Source organism: Dromiciops gliroides, chromosome 2, assembly GCF_019393635.1.
Source record: "Dromiciops gliroides isolate mDroGli1 chromosome 2, mDroGli1.pri, whole genome shotgun sequence".
Classification (NCBI taxonomy): domain Eukaryota; kingdom Metazoa; phylum Chordata; class Mammalia; order Microbiotheria; family Microbiotheriidae; genus Dromiciops; species Dromiciops gliroides.
Window position 1 is genome coordinate 614,297,059 of NC_057862.1, and position 27,227 is coordinate 614,324,285.

The 27,227-nt window shown below is 37.7% G+C and overlaps 1 protein-coding gene across 1 annotated transcript in view; it reads left to right on the forward strand.

Annotated features, from left to right (window-relative positions):
• THUMPD2 (THUMP domain containing 2) overlaps positions 1–26,793 on the forward strand; it is a 52,483-nt gene extending 25,690 nt beyond the window's left edge. Inside the window, exons 7-10 of the mRNA XM_043990378.1 lie at positions 3,649–3,720; positions 5,934–6,048; positions 22,332–22,440; positions 24,189–26,793. Coding sequence (XP_043846313.1) covers positions 3,649–3,720; positions 5,934–6,048; positions 22,332–22,440; positions 24,189–24,525 — 633 coding nt within the window. The 3' untranslated portion in view covers positions 24,526–26,793. The remainder of the gene's footprint in view (positions 1–3,648; positions 3,721–5,933; positions 6,049–22,331; positions 22,441–24,188) is intronic.
• The last annotated feature ends 434 nt before the right edge of the window (positions 26,794–27,227 follow it).

The following is a 27,227-nucleotide window of genomic DNA, read 5'->3' on the forward strand; positions in this document are numbered from 1 at the left end:
ATCTCTATCCCCTAAGTGAAAGCCATTTAGGTTGTAGATTTTAGCAAACTCACATAAATATTCATTCCTGTGAAAGGCAAGAGTAAAGACAATTTCAAACTTTCTCATGTCATCTAGTGTTTCTCAAAAAAATGAATATTTAGTATCTAAAATGATATACTTTATTCTGTTAATTTACTTTCTTGGTATAAAAAGAAATATCCTCCTTTATGCTAGCCAACCCTGGATCCTTTCCCTCACCATCTCATCCTTTTCTCCATCTCCTTTCTCTCTTCTTCATACTACTGAACACCCCTGGAGGAAGTCATTCTGTGGTGCTGACTGGGTCCACAAGTTTGTTACCTAATCTTAAATGGGCCTTCATTGCTACATGGTAATCCTTTAATAGTTCTTTGATTAACTCTATATCTTATTGCCCAAAATGTCTGTTCCCGGCCATCTGTTCTCAAGCCACCTACACTGTTCTCTCTCCCTTCCCTCTTAGCAAAGAACCTTGACTTATACTTATACTTAAAAAAAATTGAGATAATACATTGAAAAGCTCCTCTTTTTCTCTCTTCTGTGCTTCAGATCTTCACATCATTCCCCATTCTCTTTTTCTTTACTCTTTGAGGAAGAAGTGGCCTTTCTCATCTCCAGGGCCAACCTCTCAATCCTATTCCCTCCCAATTTGTCTCTCATCTTCAATTTCTTTATCCATCTACTGGCCCCTTGCCTTTTAACTGCAAACCTTACCTTCACTGCCAATATATCATGCTGGTGTCCCAGATCTTTCCTCCATTTTAGAGCCAAAATCCTGGGAAAAACTTGTCTGTGCTTATTGTACTCCTCCCTTTCACCCCTTCTGGTCTCTATTCAGTTCTCAGACCCTCATCTTCTGATCTCCAGACCATCTCAGGTACTCTCCTGAGTTGCTTTTGTAGCCATCAGTTAGTCTGCTTCTTTCTTGATCTCCCACTATGCTCATGGAGACTTTCTCTTATCTAGGTTTTCCTGATACTACTTTCTCCTGATTCTCCTCCTACCTGTCTGACTGCTCTTTCTCAGTATCCTTTGATGATTATCAACCATATCCCAACCTGTATGCAAGGATCTCCCATGCGCCAGGGATCTGTAGAGAGTTCCAAGGATCTTCTCTCACCACATTGTTTCTCTCCTCTTCTTGCTATCCTCTTCTGAGGGTGCCCCTTGATCTTCCTTGTCACTAAAGAAATTTTCTATGGTTCTCAACTTTCTCTGCTTGCTCATCTTGACTACCTTTTACTTGACTTTTAACTCCCTCTTACAGTGGGGCCCTATTTCCAAGCTACGCTGTCCCAAGCTTCAGAGGGTCCCAGGTGTTTCTGTTTAAGGAAGGGCAAGTTTTTCACTTGCCTGGCCTGTTCTCTGGTCTGAAGATAACCTCAAGCCAGCCTGCTAATTAACCAGGCAGCAGAACTTTATGTGTGCTGTGGTTGTCAGCTCTGACAAGCCTGAACCTCTCCCCGACCTGGGCCTCCAGTAGCTGAAGATTTCTTCCTGGTTCCCCACTGGGGTAGGACTACTGAATTTCTCCTTAAATCCCACAGACACCCCTGTATTTCACACCCCCACCCCCTGCCAGCCATTTAGCCCTCTCACCTGACCGTAAGCTTAGTTCCAGAAGGCACCATCTCTGTAGCTGATTCGGAGGGTCAGGGATAAGTTTCTCTGGCGCAGCCTGCCTGGGGCTGGATCTGTGTCAGCACAATCATGGGGTTGGACTCTACTCCCAGCTCGGCACGGGCTCCCTCCTGTGGAGCTTCTAAGCTGTCTTTGGTTGGAAAATAATCTCAGCCCTTCTTTTTGTAGGTTCTACTGCTGTAGGGGTTGTCTCATGGCTGTTTTTGGAGTAATTGTGTCAGGCGCTCTGAGCATTTGATGCCTTTCCTCTGCCATCTTGGCTCCGCCCCTCTCTACTCTTTATCTGAGTGATCTCAGTTGCTCCCATGTATTCAGTTGTCATCTCCGCAGATGATTCCCATAATCATAATAGTACCTACTATGTGCCAGGCACATCTCATTTGATCCTCAGAAAATCCCTGCAATGTAGGTGCTAGTATTCTCTCCATTTGCATTTGAGAAAACTAAGGCAGACAAAGGTTAAGTGACTTACCTAGGGTCATACAAGCATTACGTGTCTGAGAACAGATCTGAAGGCAGGTCTTTCTGACTCCAGGTCCAGTGCTCTATCACTGCCCCACCTAGCTGCCAAATAAAACTGTTTCTACCCTTATCTTTCTCATAAGCATCAGTCTGTCCCCATCTACCTACTGAATATCTCCAGATGGACATTCCACAGACTTTTCAAACTCCACATGTCCAAAATGGAGTTTACTGTCTTTTCTTCTCTATACCTACCCTTTTTCTTTACTTCCCTATTTCTTTCAAAGGTCCCATATCCTTCTAATCAGCCAAATTCTCCATCTCAGTAATCCTTGGTTGTTCTTTCTCCCTCATAGCCCATATCAATCACATCATAATCAGCGCTCTACATTAGACAGTGTTCCAAGTGCTGGAGATACAAACAAGGGCAAGAACATTGTCCCTGGCCACAAGAGGCACAGACTGTCATGGAGGAAGCAATATGCAAATAGCTCTATAGCTACTAGAAAGTAGACCCAGTGCAAAGGGGGCCGTCTCTGAGGGGAGCCCCAGCATGACGGGGGGAGGGCCCTGGAAAGGGCGTCATGCTGGGTCACAGCTGATGGAGCCCGGCCAGTGCGGAGGCTGCTGGTTTCGCCTCCATGGCTCCTGCAGCTCTCCTGTTCTCTCCACCCAGCCGGCCACCACTCTAGTTCAGACCCTCATAGCTTCTTCCCTAGACTGCCGTCTACCTTTTATCCTCCACCCTCTTCAACTCATCTTCTTACTTCTAGAATAAGAGAGCCCTGTTTTTGACAGTTAATGATAACAACTAGCATTTATATAGTACCTGCTGTGTGCCAGGCACTGTGCTAAGTGCTTTACAATTATTATCTCATTTGATCCTCATAACAACACAGGAAGTGAGGTGCTAGTAATATCCCCATTTTACAGATGAGGAAACTGAGTCAGGCAGAGGTTAAGTGACTTCTCCAGGGTCACACAGCTAGGAAGTATCTGGGGTCAGATTTGAACTCAGATCTTCCTGATTCCGGGCCAAGTGCTCTATCCATTGTGCTACCTTGTTGCCTCCTGAAACCCTTTATAGTCTGGCTCTAGTCTGTTTGTGAATTTATATCACCTTACGGCACACACACGTGCAGACGCATGCACACACACATACACACACAACCACACACACACACACACACACACACACACACACACACACACACACTACATTCTAGTCAGACTGGCCCACTGACTATTTCATATACACATCATTCCATCTCTTCACTCTGTTCCTTTGCACAGGCTATTCCCTGTGCCTGGAATGCCTTTCCTCCTCATTTCTACTCCCGGAATACATGGCTTCCTTCCTTACCTGAGGCCTTTCCATATCTTTGTCATTGTTAGTGCCTTTCCCCAAAATTACTTTCTGTTTGTGCTGTTCATGTTTTGTATTGATGTGTGTATTACCACAAGAGGCATAAACATGCATATTTCTCCACCATGACTGTCACAAATCAGTTTTTCTTTCTCTAGGCTGGTGCAGTAGTTTTGGATCCAATGTGTGGACTTGGAACAATCCTGTTGGAAGCTGCCAAGGAATGGCCTGTAAGTTCTAAAACGAAGCAGGGTTTTGACTAGAGCTAGAGCTTTTTGGGCCACTGAGAAGTTAAGTGATTGGCTCAGGGTCATGCAGTGTGTGTATTAGGGGCAGGACAGAAACCCAGACCTAACTTGGAGGCCAACTCTCTGTCCATAACACCAAGAAAAATGTCTACATGAAAACGATTCTATGTAACCAATCTTCAATTATTTATTGGTAAATTACTCTTTTTTTAAAAAAAATTATAGGACTACAGATTTAGAGTGAGGTCTTCAGAAGTCATCTAGTCCAACACCTTCACTATACAGATAAGGAAACATGATCAAAGAGATTCAATGGCTCGCCCAAGGCGATAAGTGTGTGCAAAAATCCAAAAATTAAACCCAGGTCTACTCTCTCCAAATCCACTGCTCTTTAATTTTGCCATAGTTGTCATTCCAAAGATACCTCCCCTTCCTTGCAATGTAATACAAACTAAAATGAATATTATCTTTAAATAAACTAATAAATAAGTAGACAAATAATTACATGCCATGTTATTATATATTATCATAAGCATATATATAAGTGGCTTTATAATTCTTTGGTTGTTTTGCATATGTATAGTTTATGTCTAATTCAATTATAAATGTCTCAGGCAAATGCTGTTTTTCACTTCTCTTGTATCTTTCATGGGACCTATTATAGTACAGAAGCAGGTAATGGGTTCTTATGGAAGCAAGGCATAAATATAATGCATTCCAAAACCAATAAATGATTGGATTATCTGTCTCTTTTACCATTTTAGAAAAACGTACAAATGTTTCAAAAATTCATTTCAACAAACCTTTGTTAAGCACTTATGTAAAAAGTACTGCCATTCTAGGTAGTAGGAGTCTATAGGATAAGATACTTACATAAGTAATGGTAGCACTAATGTACTTTTACTTCCATATGGCAATACTTGAAGATAACTATCATGTCTATCAATCAACCAGCATTTTAAAATGGCCCTTGTGTGCCAGGAGCTGTGCTAGGCACTGGAGACACAGAGACTAAAAGGAAATGGCTCCTGCCGTCAGCTAACTTACATGCTAGGAGAGGTAATGTGCACAAAAATAAATGCAAAGCAATTTAAAGAGGAGGCACCTTTAAAGAACAAATCAAAGAACAAATCAAAACAGATAGACTGTTGGATTCAGTCTAACATTCTAACCTGTCAAGATACTTTTGGACCCTGACTCTGACATACAGTTTGGTGTATATTGGTCTCAGCCTTATGTCATATGCAATTTTTTTTTCTTTTTTTTTTTGAAGGGCAATGAGGGTTAAGTGACTTGCCCAAGGTCACACAGCTAGTAAATAGCAAGTGTCTGGGGCCAGATTTGAACTCAGGACCTCCTGATTCCAGAGCCTGTGCTTTATCCACTGTGCCACCTAGCTGCCCACTGTCATATGCAAATTTGATGAACATTCCCTCTTTGTCTTTGCTCAGATAATTGATAAACATGCCATATGCCCTCCAGCCAGTCTCCTGTCACTAGAACAGTCTATTAAAAACCTCTGTTGACACCGAACTATTTATGACTGTTCTTTGGGTCTGGCCATTCAGGCAGTTCTCAGTCTACTTAACTGTACCAGTCTACTGCCAAATCTGCTGTCATCTTATCCACAAGAATGGAATGAGAGATTTTGTCTGATAATTTGCTTAGTCCAGGGAGACTATTATCCATAGCAGTCGTATCAAACTGAAATAGAAGCAGGGCCACCAAGCCCTGTATAAAGAACCCTATGGCTGCATATTGACTTATAAAACCACATAATAGCATGATCTGGGTTCCATTGTATTATTTTTATTCTGTTAAATCTTTCCCAATTACTTTTTAATCTGGTTTAGTCTACTCTATACTTTATGTTTGATACATCTGATCTACTAGTCTAATAATAACCCTATTAAAAAGGGGTAGGGGGTTATTGCCGCATGCTCCCTTTGTGACTATTCTTCCTTTTCTATATATCTTATTTGACCAGTGAAGATTTTTATAATATATTAACAGCAGCATTAACATATCAAAATGATTTTTTTCCTTCACATCAGGTTTGTTTGAAACATCCTAGATTTTGCTAGACATGTGTTTTCCTCTTTCATCATTTAAGAAAGATGTAAATATACTTGCTTAGGTAAGCAAAATATTTCATAATTTTGCTTATTCTTCAAAAATCTGTTTTTCCTTCACAGAATGCCTATTATTTTGGTGCTGATATAAGTGACTCACAGTTACTGGGCGCATGTGACAATCTAAAATCTGCTGGTCTCATGGACAGAATAGAATTACTTAAGGTCTCTGTAACAGGTAAGCTATTCAAAATACAAGTTTAATCAAAATTATGATATAAGTACATGTTTAGTGCCAGGACGTTGTAAAGCAAAGTTGTTTTTCTGTATATAATTAGAAAAGCATATTTCTTAAGGAATCAGAAGGATTGTATTAATGGAATTTATACTTAGTTTACCTCAATATTGATTGTAAGTTATTAAACAAAAAGATTGTAATATTCATCAGATGATTTATTCTTGTGAAGTATTATTCCAATAACCAGCAATTTTTCCTACATCCATATGCAGAAGAGAAGTCAGAGGTCCCTTAGATATGTTCAGCTCTGTTTTAAACTACATTTAATAGATTTTCTTATAATCACATATCACTTAGAATAGATTTTAAAAGGAAAACAAAAGACCTATAATTCATTGAATATTTTTCTCTCTCACAATAATTCTGTGTAAAAAGAAGTTACCAAACCAGTTGTATATTCAGGCATATAAATAAAAAAGTACCTAACAGTAACAGAACTAGAAATGGGGTTTCGTAGAATCTTAGTGTTGGAAAGGCCTGTAGAGGTTATCTAATCCAGCCTCACACCCCAGGTCAGACTCTCCTCAGCAATGTTCTGACTGATTTTCTCTCAGCCCCAGGTGAAACACTCCCAATAATGGAGAATTCACTACCTTGCTCTTCTCTTTTGATCATTTTAATAAGTGACTTGGATAAAGCCATAGATCATATGCATGCTTATTAATTTTATGGATGAGACAAAGAAAAGAGTGATAGCTAATACTCTAGGTGATGAAATCATGATCCAGAAACGTTGTGAAAGGCTGGAAGGTAATGATGAAATTTAATAGGTATCACTGCAAAGTACTATGCTTGAATTTTAAAAATCAACTGTACAAATACAAGATGGGAAGAGAATGGTTTGGTTAGAAAATAATTTATGTGAAAAAAGAAGAAGGCTTTTAGTGGTCTGCAAGCTCAGTATGAATCAGTGAGATGTGATAACCAAACAAAAGTTAATTTAATAGTTCCAAGTAATTTGCTCTGGTCAGACTACATTGCAAGTATTGTATCCAGTTCTGGGCACCACATTTAAAGGAGAAATTGATGGGCTAGACTCCACAGAGAGGCAGATACCTAAGATGCTGAGGGGAATCAGAAGAAAGCAATACAGAGGTTTAGTTTAGAGAACTAGGGATGTTAATTTGAGAATCATTTATTAAGAAAGAAGAAAAGGGGGCAGCTAGGTGGTGCAGTGGATAAAGCACTGTCCCTGGATCCACAAGGACCCAAGTTCAAATCCAGCCTCAGAAACTTGACAGTTACTGGCTATGTGACCCTGGGCAAGTCACTTAACCCTCATTGCCCCCCCAAAAAAAAAGAAAAGAAAGAAGAAAAGATTTTAAGAGGACATAACTGTCTTCAAACTGTGATGTTTAAAATCTAAATGTGTGGTCGCCTTAAATTAGAAGCTTTAGCACCAGTCTTTGGGCCTTAAGCATTTATTCAGTCAGTTTAGATTAATCTCCAGGTGGGCCTTTGAGTATCTGCCAAATCCCATTATTTTCTCACAAAATACTTGAAGGGTTCTCATGTAGAAAAGTGATTATACTTATTCTATTAAACCCCAATGAAGTGAACTAGTATCAGCAAGTAGAAATTACAGGAAAATAGATTTTGATTCAATATAAGGGAAAATGTCCAAATAGTTAGAGATCAGTAGATAGTGTGTTGAACTTGGAGTCAGGGAGAACTGATTTCATATCCTGCTTCAGTCACTAGCTGTATGACCTAGGGCAAGTCACTGAAACTCAGCCTCAATTTCCTCATCTGTAAAATGAGGATAATAGTAGCATCTACCTCCCAGGGTTGTTGTGAGGATAAAATTAAATAATATTAGTAAAATGGTTTGCAAGCCTCAAAGTACGATATAAATATTGATTCTTGGTGCTATTACTGTTATTATTGTTATTATTAATAATAATTTTAAGAGCTGTCAAAAATGAAATGTGATGCCTCCAGGATTAGTGAGTTTTCCAGAATTAGAGGACTTCAAGCAAAAAAAGCTAACTAATCATTTCTCAAGGATCTTTTAGACAGAATTCATGCTTTGGATAAGGATTAAATGAAATGACTTGAGGAGCCTTCAGATAGTTCTTTGATCCACGAAACAGTCTTTTCTATTTATGAATCCCTCAGATTATTGTGGGGCTTTTTAAAAAAAAGATCTCCTGTCTTCCAGGTGGAGCTGTCCAGCATATAGTTGGTGATATGGGGCCTCTTTGTGATTTCTGTTTATTGATTTTAGTTCTATCTTCTCTGAATCTACAAAACAAAGTTCCTAGTGGCCTAATATGTACAAGAATGAGAATTGCAATATGTTGGCACAGAAACACATTCTTGATTTATTTCATCACTTCACTACTTTGAGGATTCCTGGTCTCATCAGCATAAAGAGACCTCTATCTACTTGTACAGATTGCATCCCTGCAACTTTCTCACCTGTGCATTTTCTCTGGCTGGCCCCTGTGCCTAGGACGCTCTCCCTTATCTACACCTCCTGGTTTCCCTGGCGTCCTTCAAATCTCAGCTAAAACGCCACTTTCTTCCAAGAAGCCTTTCCTTGTTCCCCTTAATGCTAGTGCCTTCCCAATGAGATTGCCTCTAGTTTACCCTGTACAGATCTTGTTTGTACATGGTGGTCTGTATGTTGTCTTCCCTGTGCTTAGCGCAGTGCCTGGCACATAGTCGACACTTAATTAACGCTTGTTGATTAGTCTTCCATAGAGGTTCTGCCCAGTGCACTGTGAAGGTCGTCTGCTGATTCTTTTTGATGTTTTCTGGACATTTATTTTGAACCAGGCTGTTTATTTTTTGTCCCCTAGTTTACTTAAATCTACTCTGTGGCTTTCCATTGCCATTTGAGACCAGGTGTAATATCTGGCCTTCTCTTTCACACCCCTGTTGTTGTTGTTGCTGTTGCTGTTTTTGTTTGGGTGGGTTTGTTTTCAGACTAATCATACATTTATATATTCAAGGTGTCCCCAAAGACTTAGTGCAATTTTCTTAAATTGCACTGTCTTTTGGGGGACACGTGCTGTGCATTGTGTACATATAGGTTTGTGTACGGACACCCTGTATGTATAAATGTATTATTAGTTTGAAGAAAAAAAAGATCTCAGTAATCTGGAAGAATAAGCCAAATATAATCACCTGACTCAAGCAAGCTTTAGAAAGCCATGGAATAAATTTAAGTAGAATGGGGATAAAAGATAAGAAGTTCAACTGTTTCAAAATAAAAGGCCAGAAAATATTAAAAAAAGAAACAGCAGACAGCCTTCACAGTGCACTAGGCAGACCCTTTGTGGAAGATTATAAAAAGTTGAATAAATCAAATCAACAGGTATTTATTAAGTGCCGGCTATGGGATAGGCACTACTCTTACACATAGAAATGTGTATGTATATGTATGTATATTTGCACATGTACTCACAACATAAATGTATGTGTGTGTGTGTATATATATATATATAATATATATATATAATATATATATATACATGATATGCGTGTTGTACATATACACATATAAATACAGTATAACTATATTTCCATGAAAGAGGAACCTTATAAGTAGTGATTTTTCTTGTTCCAAAACCTAAACCAAATTGTTCATATTGGAAAACTCATTATGAGTCAATTCAGCAAAATGTCTTTCACTGGCATTATCAATTTTTTCATGTAAAACAGTATATCCCCATTTTTTTTAATCTCCAAAATGTATATTAATTGATCTTTTACTGTTCTAACTCACAAGCATTGCTACCTAGAATAAAGAGACTTAACCAGCATTTGATTACATAAAACTCTAACTTAAAATTCTAGCCACATCCATCCCACACCCCTGGGAAGACTGTTTAGTTTCTTGGAAAGTACCAAAAAAACCCAATCATTTTGACTACTCTGGGAAGCTACTAAAGATAATCTCATGAGATCCCCCCCCCCCACCACACACATAAGAAAATAACTTATATTAGCACTAGTGTAAAAAATGAAAGCTATAAAAACAATTCTTAAAAAAAGGCAACTGTGGCAAAAATGAGTGTTTCACCTTTGTTGTTGAATCCCTGGAACAGAGCAATTGCTTGTCATGAGAATGTTCAAGGACCTTGCCAGCTACTGCCCAAATAAGCCAGTATAGGTTACACACAGGTAAACTACAGGTTATGGCTCAAATGGAACATGTATACAACCATCAGTAGGTGATAGACATGTGTGTCTCACAATTCTGAAGATGATGTGTGTGTGTATGTGTGTGTGTGAATGTGTGTGAATGCTATCCTCCTGAGCTACACAACCCAGAGAGAGACATATTTCTTACAACAAACTAGTTGGTAGGATCAGGTCAGGCATGTAGACATGTAGACATGAGAAAGTACACATTCAAACAAAAAGAGGAAGCTTACATTGTTACTGAGAAAAGAATATGCCCTTGTTAGCACAGCTATTTCCAGTAGAACAAAGAAAACTGTACATTTGTAGTCAGTCAATAAACATTTGTTAAGGGCCTGCTACATACAAGGCCTCATTAGATAGGATAAAGAGAAGGAATGAATGACTTCTTGAACTACTGAGATCTTCAATAGTTGTTGTTATCTTCTTGAGAGGTTTTGAAGGAGACATTTGTGTCAAAGAGGCATCACACAGAAAGAAAAAGAAAAATAGCAAATGAAGGACAAAATTAGAGTCAGTTATGTTCTCCCAAAACTCCATTTTCAACCTGCTTGATAAGTCCTAATTGAGTGATTAATGGAGCTAGATCTGCCTTCAAGTTTATGTAGCATCACAGATGACTTGATGTACTACTTAAAAAAAAAATGACATGTACTGAAGAAAAATTAAATCTGCATCTAATATATGTACACAAAATTTGGTATTTGAAATTGATACCTGAATTATTAATGAATTAGTCATTTAAAGATTAGATTGGCTTTTTCCCCCAAGATGCAGCAAGGTTTTAGTATTTGCAGTGTTTTCCTATCATTGAATTATCCTTTCTTCGTGAAAAGGAGGAGATGAAAGATTTAATTGTTCATAGATTCTAAGCTTTAAGTGTTTCTCAGTGAAATTAGAGTGATCTGGGCATATGGAAGGAGCCCTGGATGGAGGTAGCCATGTAAAGTGATGTAGCCTAGCTCATTGAGCCCTAGCTCTCCCCTTCAAAAATAGACAAAAGCCACATTATAGAGAGTTTTACAAAGGAATTTGTGTACTCAGGATTTGTAGAACTTGGAAGGGGTAGTAGAGGTAGATTTTACAGGTGAGGAACCTCTGGTCCAGAGACTTGAAACCGCTTGTTGAAATCTATCCCTAATGCCACTCTTGCAGCTCTAAAAAGGCTATTTTCCAGCCTTACCTCACGATATTTCCTTTCACATAATCTCTAACTTACTCATTAACTAGAGATCTGGGCAACATTAATCTCATTTTACTAGGAGATACCTAAGACTAAAAAGCTATAAACTATTAAATTTATTTAAAAAAGCAAATGATTCCTTTTCCTTCCACAACTGTAGGACATTTCAGTGATATGGGAGAAAAAAAATATAATTTTTCAAACACTGCATATTGGGGAATAAAGCAGGTGACATCTTTTAAAGACTGACTTCATATTCTTGGTGTCAGTTGCAGGTATGGCTTTTGTTCCCCATCCACATTCCAGAAAAGCAGCTAGGTGGCACACTGGATAGCACTGGACTTAGAGTTAGGTAGAGCTGAGTTCCAGTCTTGCCTCAAACACTAACTGCCTGACCCTAGACAAATTACTTTAACTCCCTCAGCCTTAGTTGCCTTATCTCTAGAATATGGATAATAGTATCTACCTTATAGGATTGTTGTGAAAATCAAATAAGCTAACCTATGTAAAGAGATCTGTAAACCTTAAAGTGAATATTATTATTAAAGTAAATGTTATTATTAATTCCAAATATCAGGACTTCATTTTTTCTATTCCTCACACCTTAACTGCCTTGTCCTATTCTCTCCTTCTTCCCTCCCCACCAGCCCCCATCTTTGCCTTTTGAAACTTTACCTGTCATGCTTTATAGCCCAGCTCAGTTGTTACTGACAGTTTCTTTCTCTTTTTTCTTTACCAGCTCATGGACCTGGGTTAATTAATGGGTTTGTTCCCCAAGGGTCTGTCCTTGGCTGTCTTATCTCTTATTTCATTATACTGGCAAATTAGCCAGTTTATTCCCACCACATAAATTAGTGCTTCTGGGCAGATGGCTTCCAAAACTCAGTCCTTTAACCCTGACCTCTTAAATGTTCCAGACCTGCATCTCTGGCATCTACTCATGTGGGCATTCCTCTGGCACATCAAAATCAGGGAATCTCAGATGAAACTCATTATCTTTCCTGCTAAACCAGCTCTTCTGACTGATTTTACTATTTCTGTCTGTTACACCGCTAATCACTCAGTCTCCTATGTTACAAACTTTAGTTCATCTTTTAGTGTTCCAATTTTTATACCTCTGCTTGGCATCAGAAGGCAAACTAGGAATAATCAGTGATTCAGTCAACAAACAAACATCTATTAAGTGCCTAATATGTGCCTAACAATACGCTAGGATACTTGTAGAATGAAACAATCCTTACTCTGAAGGAACTTATATCCATTCTTTTTTTTTTTTTTTTGCAGGGCAATGAGTGTTAAGTGACTTTCCCAGGGTCACACAGCTAGTGTCAAGTGCCTGAGGCCAGATTTGAACTCAGGTCCTCTTGAATCCAGGGCTGTTGCTTTATCCACTGCACCACCTAGTTGCCCCCAGGAGCTTACATTCTAGTGGGAAAAATAAGTACATATAAATATGTGTAACATACAACTTATTTATTTATTTATTTGTTTATTTTTTGGTGTAGCAAAGAATTGGAAACTGAGGGAGGTACTCATCATATGGGAAATAGCTATACAAGTTTTGAAAATAATGGCATACTATTTGTACTATAAGAAATTATAAAGTGGTAATTTTAGAGAAACCTTTGAAGATTTGTATCAACTGGCTTCCTGTGCCAAGATGGCTGAGTGAAGAAGTTTCAAATGCAAATTGTTCTCAGGCCCAAAAAGAATTCCTGGAAGAGCTCAAAAAGGACTTTAAAAAGCAAATTAGTGGGGCAGCTAGGTGGCGCAGTGGATAGAGCACTGGCCCTGGATTCAGGAGTACCTGAGTTCAAATCTGGCCTCAGACACTTAACACTTACTAGCAGTGTGACCCTGGGCAAGTCACTTAACCCCAATTGCCTCACTTAAAAAAAAAAAAAGCAAATTAGAGAAGTAGAAGAAAAAATGGGGAAATAAATAAAAGTAATGCAAGAGAACCATGAAAAAGAAATACAAAAACTTCCTGAGGAAAATAACTCCCTAAAAAATAGATATAGGGGGGAAAAAATAGATCTAGCCAAATGGAAAAGGAAGTATAAAAGGTCACTGAAGAAAATAATTCTTTAAAAATTAGAATTGAACAAATGGAAACTAATGACTCTATGAGACACCAAGATAAAATAAAACAAAATTTAAAAAGTAAAAAAAATAGGAGAAAATGTGAAATTTCTCATTGGAAAAACAACTGACGTAGAAAATAGATCCAAGAGAGATAATATAAGAATTATTGAACTACCTGAAAGCCATGAACAACAACAACAAAAAAAGCCTGGACAATATCTTTCAAGAAATTATTAAGGAAAACTGCCCTGGTATATTAGAACCAGAGGGCAAAATAGAAATTAAAAGAATCCATCAGTCACTGCCTGAAAGAGATGCCAAAATGAAAACTCCGCAGAACATCATAGCCAAATTTCAAAGCTCAGAGATCCAGGAAAAAGTATTGCAAGCAGCCAAAAAGAAACAATCCAAATAGGAGCTACAGTCAGAACCACACAGGATTTGGCAGCTTCCACATTAAAGAATCACAGGGCTTGGAATATAATATACTGGAAGGCACAGGAATTAAGTTTACAACCAACAATCACCTACCCAGCAAAATTGAATATAGTCTTTCCAGGGAAAAAATGGATATTTAATGAAATAGAGGACTCTCAAGCATTTCTGATTAATTTTTTATTCAAAAAAATGTGACTTCCAAATACAAGACTCAAGAGAAACTTAAAAAAAATTATAACAATAATTAGGAGTATATGTAGACAGAGGGTATGGTTGGTTATAAGGTGATTATTGATGGGACAACACTGCAGAAAACAAAATAAAAGGGTAAGAAAGAAATTGCATGGAAGAAGGAGGGGAAAAATTGAATGGTAAATTGTCTCACACGCAAAAAAGAGGCATGAAAGAACTATAAAAATGGAGGGGAAGATGGGGGGATGGGCAAAGATTAAACTTTACTCTCATCAAAGTTGGCTCAAAGAGGGAATAACAAACACTCAGTTGGATATAGAAATCTATCTTTCCCTATAAGGAAGTTTTACAAGGGAAGAGGATAATAGAAGGGGAAAGGGGGACTGATACAAGAGAGGGGATATTGGAGAAGGCAGTGATCATAAGTAAAATACTTGTGAGGAGGGAAAGGGTGGGGTGTAAGAGTGGGGAAGGGGATAAACAGGTTTAAAAAAATAGCATGGAAAGAAATAAACAGTCGTCATAACTATAAATGTGAATGGGATGAACTCACCCATTAAATGGAAGCAGATAGAATGGATTAAAAAACAAAATCCTTTAATATGTTGTTTACTAGAAACACATATGAAGCAGAGAGATACACACGGTATGCATAAGGGTCTGGAATAGAATCTATTATGCTTCAGCTGAAGCAAAGAAAGCAGGGGTAGCAATCATAATTTCAAAGCAAAAGCAAAAACAGATCTAGTTAAAAGAGATAAAGAAGGAAACTATATCTTGCTGAAAGGTACCATAGACAGATTTAGAAAAACAAAAATAGTAAACACATCCCCTTCAGATCATAATGCACTAAAAATTACATTCAATAATATACAATTGAAAGAGAGATTAAAAGTCAATTGGAATAAAATAATCTGATCCTAAAAAATAAGTGGGTCAAAGAACAAATCATAGAAACAATCAATGATAATAAAGAAAAAGTAGACCAATGAATTGGGCATGCAACTAAAAACTAGAAAATGAACAAATTTAACATCCCCAACTAAACACCAAATTGGAAATCCTGAAAATCAAAGGAGAGATTAATAACATTGAAAGTAAGAAAACCATTGAATTAATAAATAAAACTAGAAACTGGTTTTATGAAAAAAGAAAACCAAAACAATAAAATAGACAAACCATTGGTTAATTTGATCAAAAAAAGAAAAGAAGAAAACCAAATTAATAGTATCAAAAATGAAAGGGGTGAACTCACTACCAAGGAAGAGAAAGTTAAGTCAATTATTAGGAACTATTTTGCCCAATTATATGCCAATAAATTTGACAATCTAAATGAAATGGATGAATATCTACAAAAATATAAATGACCCAGATTAACAGAAGAAATGAAATATTTAAATAACCCAATTTTAGAAAAAGAAATTGAACAAGCCATCAGTGAACTTTCTTAGAAAAAATCCCCAGAACCAGATGGATTCACAAGCAAATTCTACCAGACATTTAAAGAACAATTCATTTCAATACTATATAAATTATTTGAAAAAATAAGTGGAGTCCTACCAAATTCCTTTTATGAGACAAATATGGTGCTGATACCCAAACCAGGAAGAGCCAAAACAGAGAAAGAAAATTATAGACCAATCTTTTTTTTTTTTTCCAGGCAATGGAAAGTGACTTGCCCAGGGTCACACAGGTAGCAAGTGTCAAGTGTGTGAGGCCGGATTTGAACTCAGGTACTCCTGAATCTAGGGCCGATGCTTTATCCACTGCACCACCTAGCTGCCCCCTAGACCAATCTTGCTAATGAATATTGATGCAAAAATTTTAAATAAAATATTAGCAAAAAGATCACAGCAATTCTTCACAAGGATCATACGCTATGATCAGGTGGGATATATACCAGGAATGCAGGGCTAGTTCAATATTAGGAAAACTATCAGTGTAATTGACCATATCAATAACAAAAGCAGCAGAAATTATGATTATCTCAATAGATGCAGAAAAGGCCTTTGATAAAATACAGCACCCATTCCTATTAAAAACACTAGAGGGGTGGCTAGGTGGCGCAGTGGATAAAGCACCGGTCCTGGATTCAGGAGTACCGGAGTTCAAATCTGGCCTCAGACACTTGACACTTACCAGCTGTGTGACCCTGGGCAAGTCACTTAACCCCATTGCCCTGAAAAAAACAAAATAAAACAAAACACTAGAGAGCATAGGAATAAAAGGAGCTTACATTAAAATGATAAGTACTATTTATCCAAAACCATCAGCAAGCATTATTTGTATTATTTGGTGAAGCAAGGATACCTCTTATCACCTCTATTGTTTATTATTGTACTAGAAATGTTAGCTATAGTGATAAGAGAAAAAGAGAAAGGAATTAGAATAGGTAATGAGGAAACAAAACTATCATTCTTTGCAGATGATATGATATTACACTTAGAAAATCCTAGAGAATCAATTAAAAAGCTACTTGAAATTAACAACTTCAGCAAAGTTGCAGGATACAAAATAAACCCACATAAATCATCAGCATTTCTGTATATTATCAACGAAGTCCAGCAATAACAGATAGAAAGAGAAATTCCATTTAAAATTACTGTGGCCAATATAAAATACTTGGGAGTCTACCTGCCCAAACAAACACAAGAACCAGAACTACAAAACACTTGTCATGCAAAAAAAGGTCAGATTTAAATAATTGGGAAAATATTAATTGCTTGTGGGTAGGCCGAGCCAATATAATAAAAATGATAATCCTACCTAAGTTAATTTACTTATTTAGTGCTATACGAATCAAACTATCAAAAATATTTTATAGAGCTAGAAAAAAGAATAACATTTATCTGGAAAAACAAAAGTTCAAGGATATCGTAAGAATCAATGAAAAAATTACAAAAGAAGGTGGTCTAGCAAGACCAGATCTCAAATTGTATTATAAAGTTGTAATTATCAAAATAATCTGGTACTGGCTAAGAAATAGAGAGGTGTATCAGTGGAATAGAATGGGTACAAATTACATTTCTTTTTCTCTTCACCTGAACTCTAGGAGTACTTTCTACCTCTCTTCTGCCCTTAGGTTCTATTTGTGTTAAAATACTTCTGTTTCTATACTTGTCTTATTTTCCCAATTAGATTGTAAGTTTTTGAAGCCCCTTCTCTCTATTCTTCATGTGCTGCACATGATGGTGTGTCATATATACAAATATATTTTAATTTCAAATGTTGAATGAATAAAGGTATACCTGGATATTCATCAGAAGCCTTAATCTGAAGATTCCAGGAGTTAGCTAGTCTCCCCATTTTTCCTTCAAGAGAGAGAGAAGAGGGGGCAGCTAGGTGGCACAGTGGATAAAGCACCAGCCCTGGATTCAGGAGGACCTGAGTTCAAATCCAGCTCAGACACTTGACACTACCTGTGTGACCATGAGCAAGTCACTTAACCGTCATTGCACCAAAAAAAGAAAAGAAGAAAGAGGTAGAAGAATGAAGTACCTCTCCCCACACCCCATGTATCATGGTTCTGAAATGTAAATGTTTTTCCTTTCGGAATTATCCTGCAGTCATGGAAAAGAGAGGACATTTTTTACTTATTTGTTTGACATTTCACAGTTTATAGATCCTGTTGTGTCCCTGCAGTTTAATGCACTCAGCTTATGCGCCTTATTTATCTACTGGTTTATATACTGGTCTCTGTGTTTCTGTTTAAAGATTGTATCTCCTTAGTTACAGGCAAAGTTTGTATTATCCAGCACAGGTGATTTATGGCCTCACAGTCAAAGCACTTTATATTTTGAGAGATTTCTTTATGCTTTCCATTTTATAGGTTTAGGTGCTCAGAGACTTAAGCAGTCGGTAAATAAAGTAATAACCTTATTCAGTTCTACTAAGATAAACATTGATGGACTTACTTGGGCACTAATCACTAAACCCATTATTTTTCCTTTTACTCAGATTTCTGACTTGGCCATCTGGAATTTTAAGTAGGACATAAAACCAGGTTTAAATTCTTTTTTACTTAGTTTTGTCAGGTTGAATAGAATGAGATTGAAGAGTCATCACAATTCTGTTTAGAGACAAGTTACACTCATCTGAGAAGGTGAGCTCAAAGTTGAACCATTACAGTATAGGAAAGAGGAATACAATAGAGGCCTCGTGTTCATGTTCTTGAAGCTAACACAGCATATTTTACGATTCTTATTCTCTGGAACCTTTTACCTGCTGAACCAAAACCACCGATTCTGAGTGGGAAAGAATTTCAGAGGCCATCTAATCCCACCTGAATCTGACCAAGAATCCCCACTGTGGCACGCACAAAAAGTGACCATCCAACCGTCTTTTGAAGGGCACCAGTGAGGAGGAATTCAGTATCTCCCAAGACATTTCATCCATTTTTAAATCATTCTAATTGTTAGAAAGGGTTTTTCTTATATCAAGCTGAAATTGAAATCTGCCTCTCTGAAATTCCCACCCATTGATCTGCCCTCTAGGACCAAACAGAACTAATGTAATCCCTCCTCTTTCTTATATGAAAACCCTTCAAGGATTACACTGATCAGTCAGTCAGAAAGCAGTGAGTAAATGCTACAATATGTCCAGTAGTGTGCTAGACTTTGGAGATAAAAAGGTAAACTAACCCCCCCACTTTAGTGATATGCTATAGAGTTTTGCCAACAATCAAAATCAAGCTTACTAACCCATATTTTGTATACACCCTTTCTCAGAAAATTGATATATTTGGGGCTTTTTCCAGTCCTGTGGTACTTTTGTTCTTTACAGTTTTTGAGAGATCACTTGGTCAACAATCATAATTTTATATATTGCTTTTTTGACCGGACCTGGTCCTGTGCAGCAAGGGAGTCTCTTTATCTCAGATATCACCTTCCCATTAATCATATTTGTTCTGTCCTTTCTTAGCCAGTGTGCATTCTTCTTGGCAGAGAAAACAAAAGCAAATTTATAATTGAGCAGCATTTTTTTGCTCATTCATCCATTTTTATTATTTTATCCTCCCCAAACAGCACTCCTATCCTTTCTTTGAGTCTCTGTTCTTTCCTGATATAGTAGGGGGGGGGGTTGTTTTGGGGGGGCCGGGACAATGAGGGTTAAGTGACTTGCCCAGGGTCACACAGCTAGTGTCAAGTGTCTGAGGCCAGATTTGGACCGGGGTCCTCTTGAGTCCAGGGCTGATGCTTCATCCACTGCACCACCTAGCTGCCCCGCCCCCTCCTGATATAGTTTCAAAAACAAAAACAAAAAACAGAACCAAAAAAACACCTTCTTTTAGTGTCCTCAACTTTCCCCCCAGTCTTAATTCATTCTGAACTTTGGCACTTCTGATATTATATTTTTAAATGTTGTTATCTTATTTTGTTTATGCCTTTTGTTTTTATATTATGTTTTATTACTGCCTGGCAGTAAGTACAATATTCTAGAACTAAGAAAGATACAAGGGAAGTACATTTTTTCAACTGTTTTTCAGAGCCAAGGTTAGTTATTATAATTATATAGTAATCAGTAGCTACCATTCTTTTTATTTGCATTGTTGTAGTCATTGTATATAGTGTTTTCCTGGTTGTGCTTTGTTCATTCTTAATTACTTTATATAAATCTTACTATGTTTCTCTGAACTCTTCATATTCAGCATTTTTGGGGGCATAGCATATTCCATTACCATAATTTGTTTAACTATTCTCTAATTGATGAATATCTATTTGTTTATTTTGGAATATATGTAAACTTTTGCTTTTGACCTCCTTAGGGTATATACCTAGCAATGAAAATTCTGAATTTAAGGGTATGAACATTGTAGTCATTTCTGTAGCATAATCCCAAAATGTTTTCTGGAATGATTGGACCAATTCAGAGTTCCACCAACATATGCCAATCTTCTTACAGTCCTTCCAATGTTGAATAATTCCATCTTTGCCCATATAATGTGCTTAAGGTGAAAACTCAGTTGCTTTGATTTTGATTTCTTTTAATATTAGTTATTTGGAACAGTTTCTCATATAATTAATAGTTTGTAATTCTTTTGAGAACTATTTGTTCATGTTCTTTGGCTATTTATTGGATGAGGATTGTCTCTTGGTCTTACATATTTTTACTAATTCATAAAAGATCTTGTACATCATATGCTTATCAGAGTTAATGTCAAGATTTTATTCCCAGTTAATAGCTTGCCTTCTAATTGCGTTAATGTTGTTTGTACAAAAGCTTTTCAATTTCATATATTGGAAAATAACTATTTTATCTTTTTGGATCTCTACTATCCTTTCTTTGATTAAGACTTCTCCTCCTATGCCATAACTATGAATGTGGTTCTCTTCTAATTGTTCTTATGTTATAACCTTTTATATTCAGATCACATATTCATCTTGAGCTTATTCTGGTATTTAAGATGTTGGTCTAAAATTATTTTCTATCATTGCTTTCCAGTTTTTCCAGCAGTTCTTGTCAAACATGGAGATTTTTCTTATTGGCTTGCTTTCTATTTTAAAAAATATAACCAAATATTTTGATGATTACTACTTTTTAATATAATTTGAAGTCTTAAAGTACTATTTATTCCTTTCCTGGGTAAAGACAGAAGGTGGCATGTGCCAAGTAAATCAATCCATTGCTTGACTACCACTTCCCCTTTAATATGAGTAAAGACAGTCCAGAACTGAAAGCCAAAGAACCCTGGGAATTTTAATACCCATTAGACTATATGTCCTGTTTTACCTCAGCCCCTACAGCCATCATTGAGGGGAGTAACTCTTGTGCAGAAAGGGCCTGCCCAAGTACCATTGATAGGCAAACCCAAGAGTCCTGTAATAGTGCTTCCCAAACCACCAACTCTGCTACCAGTGTGGCCATATTATAAGGGAGTAAACCTTGGGGAGATACAAGGCTACCTGCTTCCTCTATAGTTATAACACTACTCCCCTCCGTTTCTCAATAATTGCAACTACGGTAGACCTAGCAAACAAAGTTTTTTGCTACAAAAGTCCTTAGCACTGTCAGATAGTTAAACCAAATAACTAGATATGGCTTTATCAATGGAATCTTCATTAAAAAAAAAAGATACAGGGCATCTAGGTGGCATAGTGGATAAAGCACCGGCTCTGGATTCAGCAGGACCTGAGTTCAGACACTTGACTAGCTGTGTGACCCTGAGCAAGTCACTTAACCCTCATTGCCCCCCCCCCAAAAAAAAGACATTTTGTCATGTACTTTGCTGCTATAACCTAAGACCACTGGGTTTTTTTTCTGACTTTTTATTTAGTCAAAGCCTATAAGGCCCTTGAGATCAGACTGTCTTGCTTTTATATTTGTGTCCCTAGTTCTTTGTATATAGTAAACACTTAATAGATTCTTTTCATTTATTTTCCTTATTTTCTTTGAGATTTTAGGCCTTTTGTTCCTCCAAATATATTTTGTTCTTTTGTCTAACACTATAACATCCTCCTTTGGTAATTTGATTGGTAATTTATGCTAATGGTATAAACTAATTTAAGTAGCATGATTTTTATGATATTGGCACAGGCCAACCATGAACAATTAATATTTCTCAAATAATTTTCCATTCTTTGTTTCTTTAGGAGTATTTTATGATCATTTATAAGTCTTAAATATGTCTTGGTATATTGATTTCTGAATGTTTTATGCATTTTGCAGTTTTTTAAATGGGATTTCCCTTTCTATTATTTCTTCCTTCTTTCTCCTCATCAGAATTATTTCTCTTTTGTGTCTTTAGAATTTTCATTTTTCAAAGTTTCCCATCCCTCCAGAACTGATTTCTCATATAGAATTTTAGTCCAGAATTTAGTGTTATAGAATTTAGTCCATGTAAATTTAATCTTACCCATACTTTCTCTGAATCCTTTGAAATCTTCACTTCCCAAAACTAGGTTGCATGACAGAGTATGCCTTTTACTTTCTCCTTTCCACCCAGTATTCATATCTTTTCTACCAGAAACTGTACAAGTCTCATATACAAAAATCATCATTTTTGATGATTCTGGAGTCATTTAAGAATGTTTCCTTTCGACAAAGTCATGAACACCAATTTTGATTGCATAGGGTTCAGGAGGAAAAAGAAAGCCCCTTCTTTGAATTTTATTTTTGTTTGGATTCTAAATAAATAGTGTCTTATAATTTAATTCTTTTGATTTCTATTTTGCAGAATTGCCATTACTTTCAGAAAGTGTTGATGTTATTATTTCTGATGTTCCGTTTGGAAAAAAATTTAAATTAAGAAAAGACATAAAAAGCATTCTTCATGAAATGGAAAGGCAAGTATAATATATTTTCACTTTGTGTTATGTTTAGAAATATTGTTTAGACTTGATGGTTACTTTAATATGTACCATTTAACAAGATTTAGCAAAATCTTTAGTTCCATAGTCTCCTTCTTTAACTCTTATGTTATGGGTTGAGTCTGTTTGCCATAGCCATTTTCTGAATTTCAAAGTTAAATATGTCCCAACTAAATCTGTATGGCTCAATGGATAGAGCACTGAGCCTGGAGTCTGGAAGACCTGAATTCAGATCCAGCCACAGACACTTACTAGCTGTGTGACCCTAGGCAAGTCACTTAACCTCTGTTTGCCTTCATCCACTGGAAAAGGAAATGACAGACCACTCCAGTATCTTTGCCAAGAAAACCCCATGGACAGTATGATCCATGGGGGTCACATAGAGTTGAACATGAGTGAACAACAATATTCTGGGCACCATGCTATAGAATACAAATACAGTGAATGAATTAATTCCTGCTAACAAGGAACTTAATTCTAGTGGGGGAAGATAACAAGTTATATATGTACTGCATAAATATAAAGAAAAGGAATACAGAGTAGTTAAATGCAAGGCAGATGGGAGGGCACACTAGCAGCCTGGGGGCAGGGAGGAGGGAATCAAGAATGGTTTCCTATAGAAGGGGGTTCTTGAGAGATGTCTTTGAAGGGATTCTTTGAAATGGAGGTGAAGAGGAGCACATTTCCAGGCATGGGGAGCTGCTGGAGGGAAGACCCAGAGACAGGAGCTGGAGGGCTACCTGGGAGGATTAGACAAGGCCAGAGTCATGTTCAGGGAGACTAAGAAGATCTCCAGGACCAGGGGGTGAAGGGCTATACAGCAAAACAGCTAAAATCTAAACAAGGCAATCTGCACTTGTTGTGGCAGAGAATGGGGAGCCAGTGGAGTCACTTTGTCAGTTCTGCTCTTTGGCCACATCATGGAGGTTGGATGAGAGTAGTGAGAAAATGGAGTCAGGAAAACCCATTAGGAGGCCATTGTAGTAATCTAGGTGACATGAAAATGGCTTGAACCAGCTTTCTCTGTGTGAGCAAGGAAAAGGGCTCAGAAACAGAGAAATAAGAGAGGGAAAAACACAAAGATTTGCCAACTGATGGGATGTGTAGGGTGAGGGAGAATGAGGAGGACATCACTCTCCGGCATAATGGGAGAACCAGGACAGAGCAATGTCACAAAAACCTAGGAAGAAGAGAGCATTAAGGGGAGAGGGTGTTTGAGGCTGCAGAGAGGTCTGGGCAGAAGAGAATTGAGACAAGGGTACTAGATTTGATAATTAGGAGATCACTGGTAACTTTGGAGAGAGCAATTTCAGTTGAATGATTAAGTTGGAAGCCAGATTGTAGAGAAGTTAATAGTACTGTCCTATCCCCTTTTATCCATAATCTTTCAGTTTTATTCCTGCCTAGTATTTTAGAATCATGTGATTTGCCTTGTACTTTGCGTATGCATTTATTGGGATATGACTATAAGCTAATTATTTGGCTTGCCTTTTATATAAAGTAGAAACATAATTAAAGTGAATTTCATACTTGTGATTTTGGTAACTTTTAAAATTGCTCTGCATTTTAGAAGATCTTAACTAATTAGTTACATCCTAGGATTTAAGTTGATCAAATTAAATTTCAACTTGAAGACACATATAATCCTTTAGATATAGTAATCTAGGTTGTATGTGTCCAAATAAGAATGAACTGTTCATACCAATTATATCTTCTTGTTACAGAGTACTTTGTGTTGGAGGGACTATTGTATTATTGCTTAGTGAAGACCTCCACAGGCACCTAGAAGATTGTAAGGAAAGTAGCATCATGTGGAATTCCAGTAAGGACAACACAAGTGAATTTAAAATTGCAAAGCATGTGAATGCTGAAGGACAAAATGGAATTCAAGAGAATGTTTCATCTTCATTTCAAGACCACAGACAAGAATGTTGGGACAGAAGGCCGTGTTCTAGCACCCTGGTGCAGATGGAATGCCATAAAGTTAGCCTTGGCAGGACCGAGGCATTCATATCAAAATATAAGAAAATCCATGCTTCTGGACGACGACACCCTTCTTAATTGGTTCAGGTTATAAGTTTAGCAGTTTGTATTTTAGGTTTACATTGGTGGAAGACCAGTGATCTTCATACCACAGTCTTCATAAGGAAATTCCATTAAAATTATTCCACACACATGAGCAATGGAGAGACCCACCACCACTCCTCTCCTCTTCCCTACTACTCTATTCCAAAGCTGCCTTGCACACTCACCCGGCATGGCCAGTCAGCAAAGAAAACACAACCACCAAGGCATCTTTACTCTTTGCTCTCCCTCAGCCCCTCCCCTGGTTAGTTACACAGAATCCATGGAGACTAGTCTTGTGTTCTGTAAGAATTTATTGTCATTTGGGGGACCCCATGTTTGGCTAAGATTAGAAAGCCCCAGACTCTCAGTGTTTTTCTCTGTGTGAGCTGGGCTGGTGCCCCTCCACCACCTCATCAGTGGCCAAGCTAAGAAGCCCCATGGGCCTTGGAGCTTTCAGGGGCAGCCCAGCTGGATGGCTGTGGAAAGCCTCAGCTCCCTCCGCCCTGACGGGATATGCCCTGGAGATCCCAGGCTCACCTCCGCTGGCTGGCCCAGGGACAGCAGGGGCCATGGCTCCCTCAAGCCCTGGGTGTGGTATGCACGGCTCCTTCGAGCCCCCCCAGCGGCAGCCCTAGAGCTGCCAGCCAATTAGCTTGGTGTGTATGGGTACTTGGCCCGGGGTTCCCAATGAGAGAGGCCTTTTATATACTGGGGAAGTTAGACAGTTGGAGGCGGGGGCAGAGACGGAAAGAGCAGCAGTTGCAGGAGGACTGAGAAAGGAGACTCAGGGAGACGCTACAGAGAAAGGGGGGGTGAGACTGAGAGACTGAGGAGAGGAGAGCTCGCAGGCAGCAGCTACAGAACAAGCAACAAGGGGGGTGCTTCGGCAAGAGAGAAAGTAGAGAGTCCATTGGGGTCAAATTCACAGGTCATATATTTCTTGCTTTTCTTTGTATTTATTTCTAAGTTTGTTCCATATCAATAAATCCTGGTATTTACTTAAATTGAAAAGAGGCTTTTTCTTATCAGTCTGGGAGAAGCAGTTGGGGGATTTTTTAAACGGCCCTTACAGACTGTCTTAGGCAGCTAATAGCCTACAGATAGGCAGACAGCTAGCAGCTTTTAGATGCTGAGCCAGCTAATTTGAGCTATAGAAAGTTTCAGAATGGCGACCCAGATGGGACTTACGAGCCAGCTATAGCTTTTCAGATAGCTTATAGTTATAATTTTTTCAGATAACCAGCCAGCCAGCCAGGAATTTACAGATTAGGAGTTAGTTAAAGTTTTCTTTCAGTTCACATGACTTCATTGACATAGGAGTCACAATTCTGTTCTTTCTGGCAAATTAGATGACCATCCACCAGGCCTTACATCTGCCTACCACTGCCTTCTAAGGTTATATTTGTAAAGTGCTTACTTGGGTGCCCGCACGTAGAAGGTGCTTAATAATACTTGTTCTCTCCCCTTCCTTCCCATCTTCCCTCTTTGCATCAACACCCTCCTGACACCACCCCCACTGTATGTGACCTGTTAATGGCCACCTGGGCCTTGCCATCTGCCCTGTTGATGATACCTCTTAGGATTTCCAGACCTTCCCATCCCCCCTGCAGCTTTCTTTTATGTGTTGTCTCCTCTCCAATTGGAGTGTGAGCTCTTTGAGAGCAAGGACAATCTCACTGTTGTATATGAATCACCTGATAAGCACACAGTGTCAGGTAGTGTTTAATAAATGCTTTTTCATTCATTCCGTTCAGTTTATTCATTCATTCATCCATGGATCCTCACTTTCAATTGTCTGCTTTCATAGTGCTTTGCTTATGAAAGAGATTTAGTGTTCTGTATTAAGTGAAACATTTTTAAAAATCATATTACGAATGATAGAATTTAAAGAACTAGTGCTGCTGTTCTCAAAATAAGAGACACAGCTACCCTAAGCACTGTTTATTGGGCAGGCAATTCATCAAAAAATAAATATTTTTAATGTTTTTAGTAGTTCAGATTAAGTATATTGCAAGCAACTATAATGTAGCACAGATTAGATGTTTTGTATTGTAGCTCATTTTATAAATATAGAAATTATTATTTTCTTAAATGGAAACTATTCTGTGAAGCTGTTTTGATATGAATCTAGACTTTTGTACACCCTGTATTTTCCTTCTTTGTAAGAATGAGAATTCTTTTCATTTTCAGTATATTGTATCACCCATATTAAGGATAATGTCAGTGAATTCATCATGCAAATGTCAGCAATGCCAACATATTTAGGATAATAAAAATAAAATATTTTTTAAAGTATTGTGCAATTGTCATCTCTTTTATGTAAAGATCTCCATTTCCTCCCTTTCCCATCATTTCAGAGGAGGCCTATGGTTCTGAGAAATTAGGAAATTTGATGTTATAATAATCTTCCCTGATTCATGAATATATTTGATAGTCTAATTACTAAAAAACATGCAGAAGGATAAATTCTTCCTTCCCTATCACTGTGCAAGTAACAACAGTAATAGTATTTTAAGGTTTGACACAAATAATCACAATTACTTATTTTTATATAGCACTTTAAGGTTAAAGAATAACAATTCATATTTGCATATGTGTGTGTAAGTTAATGTTTAGTCATTTTTGGTTGTGTCTGACTCTCTGTGACCCTATTTGGGGTTTTCTTGGCAGAAATAGTTTACCATTTCCTTTTCCAG